The sequence below is a fragment of the Pantherophis guttatus genome, chromosome 12 (assembly GCF_059756535.1).
Source record: "Pantherophis guttatus breed Tessera chromosome 12, ASM5975653v1, whole genome shotgun sequence".
In the NCBI taxonomy this organism is placed as follows: domain Eukaryota; kingdom Metazoa; phylum Chordata; class Lepidosauria; order Squamata; family Colubridae; genus Pantherophis; species Pantherophis guttatus.
Window position 1 is genome coordinate 8,199,846 of NC_142074.1, and position 18,767 is coordinate 8,218,612.

General features: G+C 42.0%; 1 protein-coding gene across 6 annotated transcripts in view; it reads right to left on the reverse strand.

Moving 5' to 3' along the window:
* Positions 1-625: 625 nt before the first annotated feature.
* The window catches only part of LOC117675947 (synaptotagmin-like protein 2), a 54,554-nt gene continuing 36,412 nt past the window's right edge, over positions 626-18,767 (reverse strand). For 4 of the 6 annotated variants that reach the window (XM_087877584.1, XM_034435017.3, XM_087877583.1 and 1 more), the window contains 12 exons: positions 18,285-18,369; positions 15,350-16,501; positions 11,526-11,624; positions 10,935-11,026; positions 10,325-10,426; positions 9,009-9,178; positions 7,312-7,414; positions 6,365-6,526; positions 6,176-6,254; positions 5,090-5,192; positions 3,419-3,624; positions 626-2,002 (listed from right to left, as the gene is read on the reverse strand). In XM_087877584.1, the coding sequence (XP_087733710.1) occupies positions 1,857-2,002; positions 3,419-3,624; positions 5,090-5,192; positions 6,176-6,254; positions 6,365-6,526; positions 7,312-7,414; positions 9,009-9,178; positions 10,325-10,426; positions 10,935-11,026; positions 11,526-11,624; positions 15,350-16,501; positions 18,285-18,369 (2,499 nt within the window). In that variant the 3' untranslated portion in view covers positions 626-1,856. The remainder of the gene's footprint in view (positions 2,003-3,418; positions 3,625-5,089; positions 5,193-6,175; positions 6,255-6,364; positions 6,527-7,311; positions 7,415-9,008; positions 9,179-10,324; positions 10,427-10,934; positions 11,027-11,525; positions 11,625-15,349; positions 16,502-18,284; positions 18,370-18,767) is intronic. The other 2 variants (XM_060692075.2, XM_087877586.1) reach the window with 1 other exon arrangement.

Consider the following 18,767-nt stretch of genomic DNA (forward strand, 5'->3'; position numbering starts at 1 on the left):
TTTAAAAGCATTTTTTCTTCGGTGGAAAAAATGCTTTTAAAAGTAAAAAAAAAAAGCCTCTGATGATCGCGCGGTTCAGCTGGGATCGTCAGAGCCTTTTAAAAGCATTTTTTCTACAACCTTTGGCCAAGGAGGTTGTAAAAATGCTTTTAAAAGGCTCTGATGATCCCAGCTGAGTTGCCTGATTGTCAGAGGCTTTTTTTTTCTTTTAAAAGAAAAAAAAATGCTTTTAAAAGAAAACAAGAGCCTCTGACGATCAGGCAACTCAGTTGGGATTTCGGCCAGAGGTTGTAGAAAAAAATGCTTTTAAAAGTAAAAAAAAAAAAAAATTGGCCACGCCCATCCAGTCACATTACCCCTCCCACCGCCCACAGAACCAGGAGTAACAAATTTTACATTTCACCATTGGATATAAGGATGTAAGTTCTCAGAAAGAAGGCCAACCTACCAACAACCTCAGTTGCAGCAAAAATCACCAAGAGCCTTGTGTCAAAATGTTGAATAATGGCAACTGGACCAATCTCTGTTAGCAAAGATTAAGAAAGGTTGATCCAGTTGCCCTGAATCAACCATTTAACACCTTTGGCCTGGATGATTGAATCTTCATTGACATACACCAAGACACTTTTGTCATCTTAAAGACTAACACATTTATTATGGCATTGTATGGACTGTAGTCCATTTCATCAAGTTACATAAAGTATTATCCCAAGAGCAGTCTTTTTAGATAACCACAGTTCATAAGGTAGGGTTGTAGGAGAGAGAGGAATAGTAAACAGAGAGCATGAAGTGTTTTTTTTTAAGTGTGCTTAAAAATAAGGGCCAGCAGAGGCTGACCAGCCATTCGTTAAAAAGAGTTTCCAGCTCACAATGAGCAGATTTACCACAGCCAATGCATTAAAAAAAACCCAGCCTGATAAAATGCTACCTTTAGCTTTGAAATCATCCTGAAAAGGAATGTTCTGATTTAAATTGCAAGTGAAAAGTTAAAATCCTCTTAAATAAAACTGAAGAGCCTACAAATTCTGTTTTCCTCTCTGAGCTCCTCTGTCGCATATGTCGTGTTATCCCTTCACTCACTTACCGAAAAGCAAATGTCCATCAATTGCCAGAAGCTTTGACAGATGACTGGCTTCTTCTCTTGGGTTCCAAAGAGTTAGACATGAAATCATAGGAGGCAGACTCTTGACTGAATTTCAGAACAAGTTTCATAACAGTAAAGAGCAGCGGAAAGAATGACCAAGAGACCTCACCATCGTTGGAGCTGTCCAAGGTGAGGCTAGACAGCCATCTGTCAGGAACACTTTAATCTTGGCTCCTCCAATGAGCAGGGTTGACCTAGAAGACCTTAAAGGGTTTGTTAAAGTCCATGATTCCATCCAGGTGCTTGAGAGCATCATCTAGATATGGTCTCCTTCTTTAGCTTGGAATAAAGTCATTCATCTCCAACAGTTTCATCCCAGTAGAGAGTTTTTAAGAGATGCACAGTGAGTTTGTTGGTGGAGGCTTCTGCTACCCACAACTTTAGTTCAGTTTCACATGTGCAGAAAAGCAAAAAGTGGTTGTATTAGTAATTTAACTCCCCCATCCCCCATCTCCACCTCTTCAGCCCTGCCTTCTGGCTCTTTAAGTCAAAGAAAATCTGTACCACTGAGGTATGGTCTAGCTCTTCCATGCCTTATGAGTTATAGCGAGGTGTGATGCTAGCACCTTTCTTCTTAAAATCTTTCTTTGGCTCAGTGGCGTCCTTAATTTTTGGCTCCCTTGAAGTAGCTTTTGCATTCTTATGTACCTGACAACAAACCAAAGATGACCTCTGCGTGTTCTCCCTGCCACGTAGCTGAACCGCAGAAGTGTCACTTCAACTTGCTTTTCCCAGCCAAGGAGCGCAAGAGGAGTGAGCCTTCGATCCATTCATTGGGTGTCGACATCATTTCCTGCCAGAATGCTACTTCCTCTTGTGTGGAATCCATCCAGTCGACAGCAATTCCATAACTGATGCCTGGCCCAAAGCAAGAAGCAATAAAGCACTTTAGAAATGGTGGTCTAGCACGCAAGTCCAACTCCCAAGCATTCCTCTAGGCAAGACCACATTTGTGTCCTGAGTCATGGATGGATTTGGCCATGGTAGTTGCAAAAAGGGGCAGATGGTAGCTGCTTTGAATCCTTTTCTCCTTCTCTTTTGCTAAACCAAATTAAGCTGCCTTAGTGTTCTATTTGCAATAGAACTTCCAGCACTTTAGACATGTCACATCACTGCTCAACTAACATACCAAATGAGTGCTCTTAACCTGTTCCTCTTCCCCCCCCCCTTAAAAGAGACTTGCCTCCCCATCTCCAGCCCTGCCCTAAACCTAAGTCATTTCAAAATTTGCCACCAAAATGTAAATTTTAATTTGACATAAGGTGAAAATTAAACTGATATTGAACTCATAGAAACAAATTTAGTTGAACTGGGTTGGGTTGGGTTGGGTTTTCCACTCGTGCTGCCTTCACCTTTTGTCTCACTTTTGCGTCCTCCAGCATGATACAGAGTGTAAGTGTGGTGTAGTGATTAATCCATCGGACGAGGAAAGGGAAAACCCAAGTTCTGGCCCATCCTCAGCCACAGGAGCTCACTGGATGATTCTGGACCACCTATTCTACTGTGAGGCTAAAATGAACAGAGAACCCTGTGCAACTGCTTTCAGGTTCTGGAGAAAAAGAGGACTATCAACCCAATCATAATCGGATAGAACTAACTTCAGCCTTCCACCTGAAAGAAATTCCTCTGCTCTTTCGTTAAGTGTTTGTGCTTCTTAGTGCTCTCTATCACCACTGCCTGTGTAACTCCACATCCCTATATAGCTCCTCACTGCAGAAGTTTAGCCTGTTGCCGTTGCAAAATTATATTTCTGGAGAGATGATCTTCTTCTGTCTTTGATTAATTTCCATCCATTGTGTTTTGTCTTGCCTTCTAATGCTTTGGAAAATAGGTGGACCCCCTCTTCTTTATGGCAGCCCCCCTATCATGTCAACCCATGTCCTTCTTTTCACTAGACTAGACAAACCCAGTTCCTGCAACAGTTGTTCATATGTTTTAGCCTCCAGCCCCCTAATCACCTTTGTTGCTCTTTTCCGCATTCTTTTCCAGAGTATCTACATCTTTTTTATAATAGGGTGACCTAAACTGATGCAGTATTCTTAAGTGTGGTCTTACTAATATACAAAAGTATGAAGGCTATTGCTTAATGCATTGTAAGCCGCCCTGAGTCTCCGGAGAAGGGCGGCATATAAAAATAAATAAATAAATAAATAAATAAACTAAGGTTTTATAAAGAGGTGCTAATACTTCACGTGATCTTGATTCTAACCCTGTTAAGGCAACTATCACAGGAGAATGAAATGAAACAAGATAGACTCAGACCCCATTACTTACCTGTGCCGAGTCCTAGTCGGATCCCTCCGAGAAAGTGATTAGTCAATTTTTCATGATCCCAGACCGTCAGTTCCACACAGGCATCCTTCAGATCTTCCGTGTGAAATCCATCATATACAATGGTGTGGTTGAAGACAGGGTTGGAGTCTCTCTTGACAATTCGGGTTTTTTGATAACTTTTCTTGCTGGTGTCTGGAAGCACGTAGCTTAAAAAGAAGAGACCGGCATTTTAGCTTTGGTGGAACATTCACAGTTTTCTCTTCAAGTGCTTCCTGATGTTTAACATTTTCTCTGCTGTTTTCAAAGTGCTATAGGTATCTTTTGATACAAGCAAAATAATTATTAATCCCATATGTGATAAATAAGGTGACTATGGTACTCTAATAGAGAGTTACTTGACTAAGGCTAGGTTCATAGCCATAACAAAATCCAACGTAGAGATTTTCTGGTTTGGTAAGTACATGTTGTGGTCTGTCAGCAGCAGAGTCGGACAGTGAGGAGACTGGGAAGGACAATGGGCCAGTTCTGGAGTCAGGCGAAGGCCCAGACGAGGCCTCTGCATCGGAGGCAGAGATGGGGCCAGGGCCCATCTGGGAGCGATGTGCAGACTTCAGAGCCTCCAGAGGCGGACAGCAGAGAGGCAGAGGACCAGAAGGACCCTGTTCCTAGTGCACACATGTGAAGAGCTGCCAAAAGGCAAGAGCAGCTGAAGCAAAAAGGACGACTCAGGAGTAAGGCCAGGAGATGATTGGCCACTCCCATAAGGCTTAAAAGAGCAGCAATGAGCCGTTGGGTTCTTTGTAGAAAAGCAATGGTGATTCCAGTGTTTCTTGTCAGCGTCTCTTGATCTTTGTGGGGTTTTTGCCAAGGAAAGCCTTTGGCAGGTTGCCAAAGACATCAAAGGTTGGTGATAAGGCCGAAGAATTTGTTTTGGACTAAACTGAGAATGAATTCATTCTCAGCTGTTTTAATAAAATAAGTTTGTTCAGGACTGAATTGTGTTTGGTAATCACTACGTGGGCCTCGGTCACAACAATATAGGTCATCCTTGATTTACGACCTTTCATTTAGTGACCGTTTGAAATTACAACAGTGCTGAAAAAAGCGACTTATGACCGTTTTTTACACTTATGACTGTTGCATAGTCATATGATCAAAATTCAGATGCTTGGCAACGGATTCATATTTATGACGGTTGCTGTGTCCCGGAGTCACGTGATCCCCTTTTGCGTCTTTCTGACAAGCAAAGTCAATGGGGAAGCCAGCTTCGCTTAACAGCCTTGTTACTAACTTAACAACTGCACTGACTCATTTAACAACTGTGGCAAGAAAGGTCATAAAATGGGGCAAAACTCACTTAACTAATGTCTCACTTAGCGCCAGAAATTTCGGGCTCAATTGTGGTTGTAAGTTGAGGACGACCTGTATAGCAATTTTCCAACCAAAGCCACTAGATTAATTTTGCAATATTTCTCATGTCAAAATTGGACATATTTCCTTACCTTGATGCCCTCTGGGCCTAAAAACCCCTGAGATCTCTGACCACCTCAGGATTTGCATTGTGTCATCCAGCAAACCTTGGATTTTTTTCAAACAAGGTTGCTCAAACCAGGAACTTCAATCAGGCATCAACCAGAGGAAAGTTCAGAACCCCACAAATGTCACACCTACCATTTCACAAAGGAATCTACTCCAGAAGGGCGTAACTGTGGCAGATCTTTGGTATCCTTCACCCAGATATGGACCTCTCCAGATGGGGGATTTTTGCGGCCTGCTGTGATGTATCATGAACATGGGAAGCAAATAAGTAATACAAGAACATCCATAATTTTAAGAATATTACAATACAGGTAATTGAATCCAGCTCATTTCCCCCCAGTCTACTTCTCTCCAGACTTTGAGGCATTTCAGTCCCTTGAATTTCCAGTCCACATGGCTACTGTTTGGGTAGAGTGGTGCAGTGGCCTAGAGGTGGAGCTCTCGCCTCACAATCAGGAGGCTGAGAGTTCGATCCTATGTAGAGGCAGATATTTCTCTCTCTGGGCACAATGAGAATGTATCTGCTGAACAAAACTCCACATTGGTGATAGGAAGGGCATCCGGCCAGTAAACACGCAGCTCCATTCAGTTGCCCGGACTCCACCCCTCAAGGGATTATGGTGTCATTAAAAGAAAGATGATGGCTATTGTTTGGGTATAATGGACCCCCCTATGTTCTCTATAAATTTTGACACTGAACATATCTGACAGTATCTACTCCAACTTCTTGTTCTCAGATAGAATCCAGAAGCTTCAGCTTTTTTACCCTTCTTGTATTGGGTTCACCTAATAAAATTATAAGAGCTTGTTGTGGACACTCTCCCAATGTGACTCAACGGAGTGGGGGGCTTAAATCATCACCAAATGTCTATAGAGCATCAATTTATTAGAAGATAAAGTGGCACGGACAATTTCCTGCTACTTTCTGTCCACAGCAGTTGTGGACACCTCCAAATTGTATATACATTTTTTTTTTAAATTTGTAAAGAATGTTTATGGGTTTTTGATAGGTCATTGAGGCATTTCTGGAAATAAAAATGGAATTTCCCACACAGCATACCACTTTCCGTTTATTTATTTGCTTCTTTGAATAAAATAATGATTGAAGAAGGACGTCAGTTTGCTTCGCAGTATCAGGAGCTCTATGTTGTCTATTTCTGTTCTGATAATATCAACCGAACTTCTGAAAACAACTGAGCTGAAGGTGGTTGTTTTTACCTAGACTTCCTGGTGGCACGTATTTGATGGAAAGATTCATCACCCCTCGATGGTCAACGCCATTGATGGCGGAGAGGCTCTGGAAAAGAGGAGGCCACGATAGGCAAAAAAAATCAGGAATGACCACAGATTGCTCAGTCACCAGAGGTATCAATCTCTAAAGCAGAATATCAGCAGAGCTGCGCTTACCCGTGGCTTGAGCATATACCAATTTAATTTATTGTTTCTCCAGTCCCAGCTGGCCAAGTCAATTTCCATCTCGCCTAAGAAACTGTTCCTTCCCAAGGGATCGTTGTGCCACACAGACAGGTTCAACTTTTGAATCAGCAAAACCATTTTCTGTATTTTATACTGGGGAGAAGGTGAAAGGAAAATGGATACACTTCAAAGTCACCTGTAGCTTCATTTTGGGAAACACCTTAGAATTAAGCCCTACGACCCATGAATTGGGTATAGCTAGCTTAATTAAAAGAAGGACTGGAGTGACATGATAGCAGTATTCCAGCATTTGAGGGGCTGTCACAAAAAAGAAGGGGTCAACCTATTCGCCAAAGCACCTGAAGGTAAGACAAGAAGCAATGGATGGAAACTAGTCAAGGAGAGAAGCAACTTGTAATTAAGTTAGGAAACTTATGGGCCTGGTGGCTCAGCAGACTAAAAGCATTGTGATTAACATCAGCTGTCTGCACTTACTGTAAGTTCGAATCTCACCAGGCTCAAGGTCGACTCAGCCTTCCATCCTTTCTAAGGTGGGTAAAATGAGGACCCGGTTTGTGGGGGCAATAAGCTGACTTTGTATAAAATATACAAAAGTATGAAGGCTATTGCTTAACGCATTGTAAGCCGCCCTGAGTCTCCGGAGAAGGGCGGCATTTAAATCAAATATAAAAAAAAACACAAGAACTTCCTAACAGTGAGGACAATTAACCAGTGGAACAGATTGCCTTCAGAAGTTGTGGATGCCCCAATAACTGGAAGTTTTAAAGAAGTGACTAAACAGCAATTTGTCCAGAGTGGTATAGGGTCTCCTCCTTGAGTGGGGGAGGGGAATTGGACCAGAAGACCTCCAAGATCCCTTCCAACTCTTGTTATTCTGTTATTTTTAATCTCCTTAAGCCATCCCTGGTTTTCCTTACCCGCAACACCTCATTGTAAACGGGGCTGATCGTTCTTTTCTTCACTGATGTCTTTCTCTTGCCCATCCTTGCCTTATCTGGAAGCAGGTATGTTTTCACGTACCTGGAAAGAGATGTCCACTAAGTGAAACATTCAATTGACCAGTTCTTGGAGATGATCTGGCTTCTGCATTCTGATGATTTGATGGACCTGGGGACAACCCTGGACAAAAGCTATGCTCGCCTATTTTTCTAATCTGAACATTTTTTCTAGGGTCATCCAAAGTTTAAGAGGGCCAGGTATGTTGATGAAAACAAAGTGCCTGTCTCTAACTTGTTGAAGCTATTGTGTCCTCTGGAAGATGTTTCCTTGCCAGATCATCCTTGCATGAGTTTGCTCGCCAAATCCATTAATTTCACGAGGAGTCCCAACAGAATCTAGGATAACTCACTGCGGGACATTTCAATCTGGGACAATTCAAAAGAGGGACAAGTGACTTGCAGAGGCCCTTGTCTTGCTTTAGGTTCAAGGTGCAAGTGGAGAGTTGGCCAGGATGAATTGGCAGGGATGAGACGATTGGGGCATATTCCGTATTTTTCAGAGTATAAAATGCTCCGGACTATAAGACGCACCTACCTTTTTTGGTGAGGAAAACAAGAAAAAGAAATCTGCCTCTGCCTCCCAGCAATTTTGCCTCATTGCAGCGAACAGCAAATAGCCTGCTTTACTTTCATTTTCATTTTCCTTGATTAGCACAAGGAAAAAAAAAAAAATCTGCTCCCAGCAATTTACTTCCTTGCGGCAAGCAGCAGAGGCCCCACAAAACAGCTGAGAGTCGGGAGGCCGATCCAATCAACTTGTGCTAATCAGGCTGTGCTGAAGCTGAAACGAGCTGTTTCTTCTTGCTGCTTGCTGCAAGGAGGTAAACTGCTGGGAGGCAGAGGCCAAAGGGTGGGGGCTGGTGGGTGGGCAGGGCTACATTCGGTGTATAAGACACACCTAAATTTTCACCCCCTTTTAGGGGGGAAAAAGGTGTGTCTTATACTCCAAAAAGTACGGTAGGTCAGAGCAAGTTGGCTGCGCCAAGTTCCCCCATTCTATCCAGCAGAACTGAGATAGAAGTAAAATTCTTGGAGGATTCTCTGGCATCAGGATATTTCAAATCAAATTCCAGACAAGCAAACAATGCTTAACAAAAAAATTAGGACAGTAATAATAATAACTTTTATTGGCGGTCACAGACCAAAATACAAATATAGTGGCAAAAGAACGTGGGGAAAGTAACATCATAAACAGTTGGCTACCAGAAGCCTTGGCTGAGAGGAATTACAGCGTTCTCCTCTAATAGTTACAGCTCTTAAAAAAAATGTAGACACCTGAAAAGTAATGTGTGAGGAGCCGTCCCCTAAACAATATAAGGTCAAATTACTAGCATTGGATCCAGAGAGAGATGTTTCTAGGAGAGACAGTAATTTAGTCCTGCCTGTGTTATACATAGGGCAGTATAAAAGAACAGGCTCCACAGTTTCAACCTCACAGGGACATAACCACTCACTTATCGGGAGCCTCTTAAATCGTCCGTCCAGCAATGCTGAGGGCAAGACGTTGAAACGAGCAAGGGAGAAGACTCTTCTATACTTAGGGATGGTTAAAGTGCAAAAATTAGGACAGTAGATATTGCTAAGACTTTTTTTTTAAAAAAACCAACTTTACTTACGGGTCTGTCCTTTCTTTCTTTTCATCCACAATTGCCAAGTCTTTGCACTGGGAAACAAAAATTTGGAATTCTTGGTTCTTCTCATCATAATCCAAGGCAAACTGGACCAACCCCTGAGCATCGACACTCCCAAAATCACCGCTGTACACACTCAAGACACTGCCACTCACCTAGATAGAGGAGAAGACCATAAGGATGTCTTTGAGTACAACAGAGAAAGTTCACCAGATGTTTAACAAACCTCCATCATTTAAGCATACCATCGTGCTTCAAGCAGAAGAGAAATGTCATATCAGAGACTTAGGTCTTGAATACATCTTGGACAGAATTAGGTAAAAATCTTCTGAATTTTCTCAACTTCAACTTCAACCCTAACCTCTGAAAACTATGAGTTTTCTATGCCATTTTTGAAGTGAAGAGGGAACCAAAGCCGTGGTGGCGCAGTGGTTAGAATGCAGTACTGCAGGCTACTTCTGCCGACTGCCGGCTGCCTGCAATTTGGCAGATCGAATCTCAACAGGCTCAAGGTGAACTCAGCCTTCCATCCTTCCGAGGTGGGTAAAATGAGGAGCCAGATTGTTGGGGGCAAGAGGCTGACTCTGTAAACTGCTTAGAGAGGGCTGTAAAAGCACAGTGAAGCGGTATATAAGTCTAAGTGTTATTGCTGTTGCTAATTATGCAGAAAGATTATTCAGTTTGACTCAGCATGTTACACTCACAATAATTCCCCAGAGAAGGGTACACACAGTGCATACATTTTAATGAACTTGCTTTCTCTTACTTAGACAGAATTTAAGGTAAACTGAATTTGGGTTGGATCAACCCAATCAGGTCAATTGAACCAAGAGCTCATGAACTATGACACAGATTCGGCTCTAGAGATCTACAAGTAGAATCATGGAATTTAAGGGTTAGAAGCATTCTCGCAGATCATCTGGTGTAGCGCAATAATAATCAGAAGATGTTCCACCTCTTGTAGTTAAGACTTCAGGCACAAAGAAAGAACATTGCACACAATTCTAATCTGAAAACCAGTAACCAGTAAATCAGTAATTTCTAATGCAACCACTGGTACTCCTCAATTTACAATCACAATTGAGCCCAAAATTTATGTTATGAAGTGAGAAATTTGTTAAGTGAGTTTTGACATTTAAGATTATGACATTTCACCAGTGTCTCAGAGAGGACCTCAGGAAGCTTTCAAATAATCAGGGTGATGAGAAGAGGGTGGAAAAGAATTAGAATAATTTTGGAGGAGCTAAGAGGGTTCCCCCCCCCCAAGACTGTCTTCCAGAAGCAACATTTGAAGAACCTACCGAAGAAACAGACGCCATGTCAGAGGAATGGCTGCCCACGCTTGATGTCTTCTTGTGCCTGTTGAACTGGAAGCTGATTTCTGAAGCTGTGTCTGATTCTGTCTGCAAAGCACATCGAAAGAGACTTCAAATCTGGCACCATATAAAACTTACAACCATATAAAGATGGATCCCCAACAGAGCTACAAAGCGACATTACTCTTGGGCCACATCAGCGCTTCAAAAACCGAACTGTCCCATTAGCAGACCCTTCTGATGAATGAACCAGTCACTGTTTCTCCTCACAAGGGTTTCGTTATCACATTATCCCATGTTCTGGATCATCTGAGCCCTTGCTTCTGATGGATGGGCCTCACGTCCTACTTTTAAGAAGCGCCCAAAGATCTCACCTCAATCCAGCAAACCAACATCAGGCAACTGTTTATGAAACTGTTTAAATCCACCTTCAGCCATGACTTTAGTCTAATCCCTCAATTTACCTACCTCACAAGCTGTCCCTCTGGGGATTAAATAAGAGATCCAGGAGGAAAGATACGTTATTGGTTATGATGATGATGATGATAAAAACATCTACTAGAACAACAATCAAAGTAATAAGATATCAACCTACCTCAGAGAGGAGGAAAGGAGAGGATCTGCTGAGCTCTTTGGCTCTTTCAGGTTCAAGATACTGATGACTCAGCACCTGAGGCTTGGTGTAAGCTAGGAACAAAAATAGATGTGCCTTTAACGTTCTCCTTTGCTAAGTTGCAAGGTTAATAGGGCATTGCTTGCATGAAGCATCCCTCCAGAAATGACAAAAATATCATAATTCCAAAAAAAAGGCCAAAATCACTGGAGGGGTGGGGGAGAGAAATATCTTGGCTGAGGATGCTGGGAGTTGTAGTCTTCCACCCCTCCCTGGGCAGGCACTTTTCAGGTTTGCAAAAATTCCATTCAGGCCCAGGATCAAGGCACTGCAACAAATGGCACAGCCTTTTGAACAGACAGCAGCTTTTTAATTTTGTGCATTGTTTCCCCCCCTTCCCCCCCCCCAAACCGTGAGAGACTTTAGGGCAGCATCTTAAAAGCATAAGGGGGAGGGGGGGACGAGCAAGGAATAAATAGCTATTTATTGCATCTTTCTCTTTAGATTTGTCTCCCTCCAGTGGTCAAGTCCAAACTTTTTTTCCCCCTCCTAGATTGGGGCACTACTACTTACTTTCAGTGGTTGTGTAAAGGTTGACCATGCTTTTTGCAAGATTGCAGCCATTGGTGCGTCTTATTTTCTTGAAAACGGGGGCAGGAGGGACCTCTCCTTCTGGAACACATGGAAATCCATCGACTTGTCTCAAACAATGGCAGACCTTGAGCTTCACAGCTTTCAAAACTGAACTCATCGTGTTTAAGGCTATTCACAGCGGGGTCAAAAAAGCAAGGTGACCACCACATCCAGGTAGTCCTTGCTTTATGACTGTAATGCAGCCTGCCCATCAGTCCAAGCTGCTGAGAGCCTGATTGGTGTGTGTATGTGTGTGTGTGGGGGGGGCTGACCGTCAGAATTTAGAATTTGGATCATACGTACCCACCCAGGTGGAACCATCAGAATGTTGAACTGTCACTAAGCAACTGGTTGTAACTCAAGGACTACTTCTACATGCAATGAAAGCTTCACTCCTTTGTTGTGTGTGTCCCAGACATTAAAAAGGGGAGTGACTGATTGCACGAACACGGATGTCACCTTGATTTTTCTAACTCCCTGCCAATGGAATTTTCCATTCTCCCTTTCTTCTCATTGTTGATTAGAGGCAGAGATACTGGTTGATGGACCCAGAATTTGTGTTCCCAACTAGATTTATACTTTAGGTCCCCCCCCCTTTTGATCACTGACCCAACTTCCAACTACCATTTGGAAATGGGGAGGGGCTTTTGAGGGTTGGTTTTTTGATCGGTGGAGGTGAAGGCCTGTTCTGGCTGGTGAAGAGGAACTAGCCCTACCAAAACAAGCAAGCATAGGATTTAGATTGAACTTTCAGGGGAAAAAAACATTGTTACTTCAATTTCTGAAATGAATAGAATAAGAGTGGAGTGGAGTGGAGTGGAGTGGAGTGGAGTGGAGTGGAGTGGAGTAGAGTAGAGTAGAGTGGAGTGGAGTGGAGTGGAGTGGAGTGGAGTGGAATGGAATGGAATGGAATGGAATAGAATAGAATAGAATAGAATAGAATAGAATAGAATAGAATAGAATAGAATAGAATAGAATAGAATAGAATAAGCTGGAAGACCTTGGAGATCTTCTAGTCCAGCTCCCTGCTCAAGCAGGAAAATTTATACCAGACAAGTGACCATCCAGTCTCTTCTTAAAAAACTCCAGTAATGAAGCACCCACAACATCTGAAGGCAAGCTGTTCCACTGGTTAATTGTTCTCACTGTTAGGAAGTTTCTCCTTAGTTCTAGGTTGCTTCTCTCCTTGATAAGTTACCATCGTTTCTTGTCTTGCCCTCTGGTGCTTTGGAAAATAGGTTGACCCCCTTCTTCTTTGTGGCAGCCTCAAATATTGGAAAATTACTATCATGTCACCCCTAGTCCTTTTCACTAAACTAGTCATATCCAATTCTTGCAACTGTTCTTCGTATGTTTTAGCCTCCATTCCCTAGCATTCCAAGCTCAATTTGCTGTTGTAAATAACATTAGGACGGCATCATTCATATACATAAGAGTACAGGTAGTCCTCAATTTACAACCGTTCATTTAATGACTATATGTAGTTACAACAGTACTGTAAAAAGTAACTTGTGACTACTTTCGACCATTGCAGTATCCTGGTGGTCACGTGACCAGAATTTGGATGCTTGGCAACGGCATGTATTTATGATGGTTGAAGGATCCTGGAGTCATGTGATGACCTTTTGCAAGCTTCTGACAAGCAAAGTCAGCGGGGAAGCCAGATTCACTTAAAATTGTGTTACTCGCTTAACAACTGTGGCAAGAAAGGTGATAAAATGGGGCAAAACTCACTTAACAGCTTAGCAATGGAAATTTGGGGTTCGATTGTGGCCGTAAATTGAGGATTACCTATATGAATTTTAAAGTAAAGAGAGCTGGAAGGAATTAAGTTTCTCGGTTATCTCAGTCAAGATCAGTCTACATGTCCTTACTGTAATGCACTCCCATAACAACAACCAAAAGCAAAAGAGAAGAGTAGTTGTGTATTGATGTGTTTCCAGAGCCAAAGTCTGGTTGATATTGCTGGTGGATATCACCCTGGAGAACAACAGCGATCCATGAAAATTATATATACAAACCCTAATTACTTTATGATGGCTACTAATGCAATTTCAACCATTAACGAGACTTGAAAGCTACTCCAGGGAGTTCTGTGTTCAGATACAAATTTTACTGCAAACTGTAACTGAGCACAAAGTGGTTTTTGAAATACTCTGAACTTCTGGGCAGAGAGCTTGGGAGGTTGTTTTCTAAAAATTCACCACTCATTTCTCACTAATGGGAGTCTTTCTTGGTGGGGATAGTTATGGGAAAAGGTCCACTACTGATGCATTGAGAACATGGCGAGAGGATTGTTAAGATATTGAGACAATTCTTGGCCATCCCACAATACTTTCTAGGACATTCCCACACATCCTCTCCTCACCCTCCAACATGTTATTGTCCCTTGGAAGCATTTCTAAAAGCAGGTTTTCCTTCCTCATATTCAATTAGGACAGGCAGGGGAAAAAATGAGAAGAATTTCTCTGTTCTGCTGGAATGCAATCAAAGTTAATGATTTTATCCACTGTTGCTGCTAGGAAAACGGTTGTGTTGCTTTGGAGAGACAACTCGAGCAGCTCGCATTTTCTTTAGTTGAATTCACCATCAAATTTGAAGACAAAACGACATGAGCTTTTGCCTGTTGCGACCAAATGATATTAGCATTTTCTGGGTGGTTATTCTATTAGAATAGAATAGAATAGAATTTCTTCTCTTTTATGTACACTGAGAGCATATGCACCAAGACAAATTCCTTGTGTGTCCAATCACACTTGGCCAATAAAAAATTCTATTCTATTATTCTATTCTATTCTATTCTATTCTATTCTATTCTATTCTATTCTATTCTATTCTATTCTATTCTATTCTATTCTAATAATTATTAATACCCAGATATTTGTCTAATACCTACAAATATTAAATAAAATTCTACATTAAAAACAATGTTAATCCACATTGCTTATTAAAATTAACAGCACGAGGAGGAGGAGATGAAGGAGAAGGAGGAAGAGGAGGGGGGAGGAGGAGAAGGAGGAGGAGGAGGAGAAAAAGAAGCAGCAGAATCAAGGAACACTGAGTATTTTTAATATTTCTTTTTGTGTGTCTTATAAACCATCCTGAATTCTTATGTGTGGGCAGGCTTATGCTTGAATTTTAATTGGTGTACCAGACTGACATTCTCAAATGGAATTGGAAAAGGATGGGATAAATCAGGGTGAAAAATAATTTTGATTTGATTTATATTTCTTTGATATTCAATATAGTTGCTACCAGGGGTGGGTTCTACTTACCTTTACTACCGGTTTGCAACGGGGCCGTGCGCGTGCGCTTGCTTTGCTCACATGTGCGTGCGTTCTACTGCGCATGCACAGAAGTGTTCTGATGACGTTGGGTTGGTGGGCGGAGCCTCCTGCCAGTTTTACTACCGGTTCTATAGAACCGGGGCTAACCGGGGGCAACCCACCACTGGTTGCTACCATTCTTTTCCAGTCATATAGTTAACAATTTTCATTTCTGCCATATAAAAAGCATTGCAATTTGGTAACCATTTTTTTTGGAATTGTAAGGGGTCGACTCCAAATAATGAGGGAATGCATAAAGCTCTGAATATCAAATGGTTTAAACAAGGAAAAACATGTTATTGAGTAGATAAATAATTGCATAATGTATGAATCGTTCTATGTATGTGTGGATGGCTTTGTGTACTTCTATATCTTTGTGTGTGTCTATAAATCTACTAGCCAATGCTATTATTTTATTTAACTAGGAAACGTCAGTACCTGAAGGCACGTAATTATCCACTTCTTGAGTATCTTGATTTTCATCATCCACTTCATTTTCTGGAAGGTCCTCCATAAAACTACAGAGTTCAACTTCATGCAGGATCTCATTCGTTTCCAGATTGTCCAAATCAGGACGCCTTCCTACAACATCATCCCCTGGATCCATCTCCTCTGATGGTACGGACTCAATCAAGATCTGAACCCTTCCTGCCAAGGAATCCATCTTGCGTTTGTTTTCTTCGATCATGACAAACTCAGCAGCAGGAATCTCTGGCTCATAAATGATCCCTGTCTGTCCTTTGATGGGTGTCTCTATTTTGACCGAAGGTACCCAAACAGGTAATTTCGATCTCTTGGTGGAACGATGGACTTTTCTTTCTTCTTCCACTGAAGACTGTCTCCCATTACCCTCACTTAGATGGTTCCGACTTCCCATTGAGCCTTTGCGTCTGTCATAGGACGATCTGGGGATGTTGGAGCCTGATCCTTTCCTTGGTGGGCTGGTATAAACAGGCTCATCTTCACTGGAAGACAAGGTCACTGATCTGTTGTAGACGATTCTGATTTTAGTGTTCATGTTGGAACTAAGCTTGTCATCACTGGTCTGATCTTGATTGGGCTGGGCTGACAGAGATCGGTTCAGTCTGGATGGCCTTCCATTGACCTCTATGGGGTTGGCTTTTTCCACTGATTTTTCCACTGTATCGTTAGCCAAGAGAGACTCACCTCCTTTCTCCCAAAAGTTTTTCAAGTTCTTGAAGTGTGCATGGTCGACACCAATTTCGTCATCCTTGGTATTGACTGATGAAATGATAATGCGATTGGCATCCGGATTCAGTGGAGGACTGTTTTCCTCTCCTACAGGTGGAAATTTGAAACTCTTCAAGACTTGTGTCTTCTCTAAACCCAGCCCAGATTTTTTAGCTCCGTCACTGTTGGTGAAGTTGGGAGAGAATAATGGTTTGCTTGATTTTCTGTTAACTGGTATTCTGCTAGGTGGGTTGACTTCTCTTTGCAGAGCTGGTTGAAATCCTCCGAGTTCTTTAACACCATCAGGGATATCTTCTGCAACTTTAGGAACATAATCTCCCACTGAGTAAGAGAACTCATCAAGAAGCTCGGTGGAGCTACCTGGTGAGAGTTCAAACCCTATGGGGAAAACACAAAAGAAAGAAAATGAATGACTCTCCGGAACTGTAGTGAAAGACCTGAGTTCACACACCTGTTAGTTCAGATATGGGTCCTCCACATGCATTGGACTACCCATCACTTCCCAGAACAGTGGGAATTTTAGAAGTTGAAGACTAACATATCTGGACACCATCATTATGGGGAAACTCCTAGATGTTCTCCAGTGATAAGTATTCAGCAAACATGGTACCCATCAGGGGTGCTATTCAACAGGTTCTGACAGGTCCTGGAGAACCGGTAGCAGAAATTTTCAGTAGTTCGGAGAACCGGCAAATGCCACCTCTGGCTGGCCCCGGAGTGGGGTGGAAATGGAGATTTTGCAATATCCTTCCCTCAGGAGTGGGAAGGGAATGGGGATTTTGCAGTATCCTTCTCCTGGAGTGGGGAGGGAATGGAGATTTTGCAGTATCCTTCCCCTGCCACACCTACCAAGCCATGCCCACCAAGCCACACCATACCCACCAAGCCACGCCCACAGAACCGGTAGTAAAAAAATCCACCACTGGTACTTCTCCATCTAAAATGAATTATTGCTTATATCACCAAAGGAGACATAGTACTATGGCTGGGACCACATCTGGTAATCTCAGATAGGCCTCAGGATATTCATTCTGGCAAGGGGCATTGTACGTTGGGCTATTTTTAAATTTTCAAGAGCTCCTCCACATAAAAATGGTGTGGCTATTAATGTAAATGATGGGATAATCTGTCCAATATTGCTTGTAATCCAGGTCTTATCAGCCACCACATCCAGATGAGTCCACCAGGTTGTCACAACCGAGTGGAGACATCTCAAAGATCTGACTGGATAACCACTATAGTCTGCAGTTAGATAGCAAATCATAGTTTCCCAGTTAAAGTGGAAGAGGAAACCATGGTTTAACAAAGCCAAAAAAAGCATTCTGTTCAAACAAAAGAGAAGAGAAACTTGAAAATAGAAGATTTTTTTTAGTGGGCTAATCTCTGGTCTAGTTTATGGTTTCATTTATCGACTAAATTCTTGCTCAGTTTGAACCTTGCTGAAAAATGGCAGGTCCGCTTAATCTGGAATAGAATGGAAATAAGACAGAAGGAAACAGTATAAGGTAGGTGTCCATTTCAAATCACCATCATCCTCCTTAAAATATTCAGCTGATCAGAAACACGAAGTTTATCCTGTTCATTTTTCACTTGCAGCAGGGGGCAACAAATCCGTTGATTTGATATTGTCCCTTAGATCCAATTTGGGTGTCAGCCTCCCATCCTTCATCTGAGATCAATACCTCTGAAATTGGGTGGCAAATTGCTAAACATTAGTAGTGAACATTTATTTTCAGCTGAAAAATAGAAGAAATAAATTGATGCATAGTTTTAGGATATATTTAAATCAGAGGTCTTCAAACTTGGCAGCTTTAAGACTAGCTGGCTGGAGAATTCTGGGAGTTGAAGTCCACAAGTCTTAAATCTGCCAAATTTGAAGACCTCTGATTTAAAGTAACAAGGAAACTCTAAATGCACACTTGCAACGAACAAAAACTGTCCTTGTTTACTTGGGCAATAATACTTGTGCCCTATTCTTTTGAGGTCTCCAACCATTAAAAATAACATTTAAAAGGGGTGAGGGGAGGGGCTCTTGCCCTGAAATAAAGTTAGCCATATTCTCTCCCTGTGAGAATGTGTTGCATTATACTTTATGGAAAGCCTCGTTCCTTGAGCTGAAGTTTTTAAAACGTGATTTGTAGGCCATGCTTGGTTTCCTTACCAACTTCTGAGTTTTCCCTTGTAGCCACAAATGGACTGACCACAACCCCACTGTCTGCTGGAGATACATCTTCTACACTGGATTTCTGAAGGAAATGGGAAAAAAAATAAAATTAGATTTTGTGACCAAAACAGAAAGGCTGTTGGTTTATTAGAATTTTATGGGGTCACCAAGGACAAAACTACTAAACCTTAATGGTAGGGATGACAAAACGGAGAATGGAGAGTTCCTTTTAGATGTCCCCGCTACTTGGGAATTGAATGCATGAAGGGAACACGTGCCCACCATCTCATCTTAGCTTCCATTCAGTAGATTTAGCAGAAGGATGAAAGGATTTTTCAATGCACCCTTCCACACAAACTATAGGTAGGTCCAAACTGTCAAAAATCCCAGTTTTGGTAGGTTTCCTGATGTCATGAAAATCTGCATCCATAAAGTTGGTGACAATGACAACAATTGAACAGCTTGCCTCTGGAAATAGTG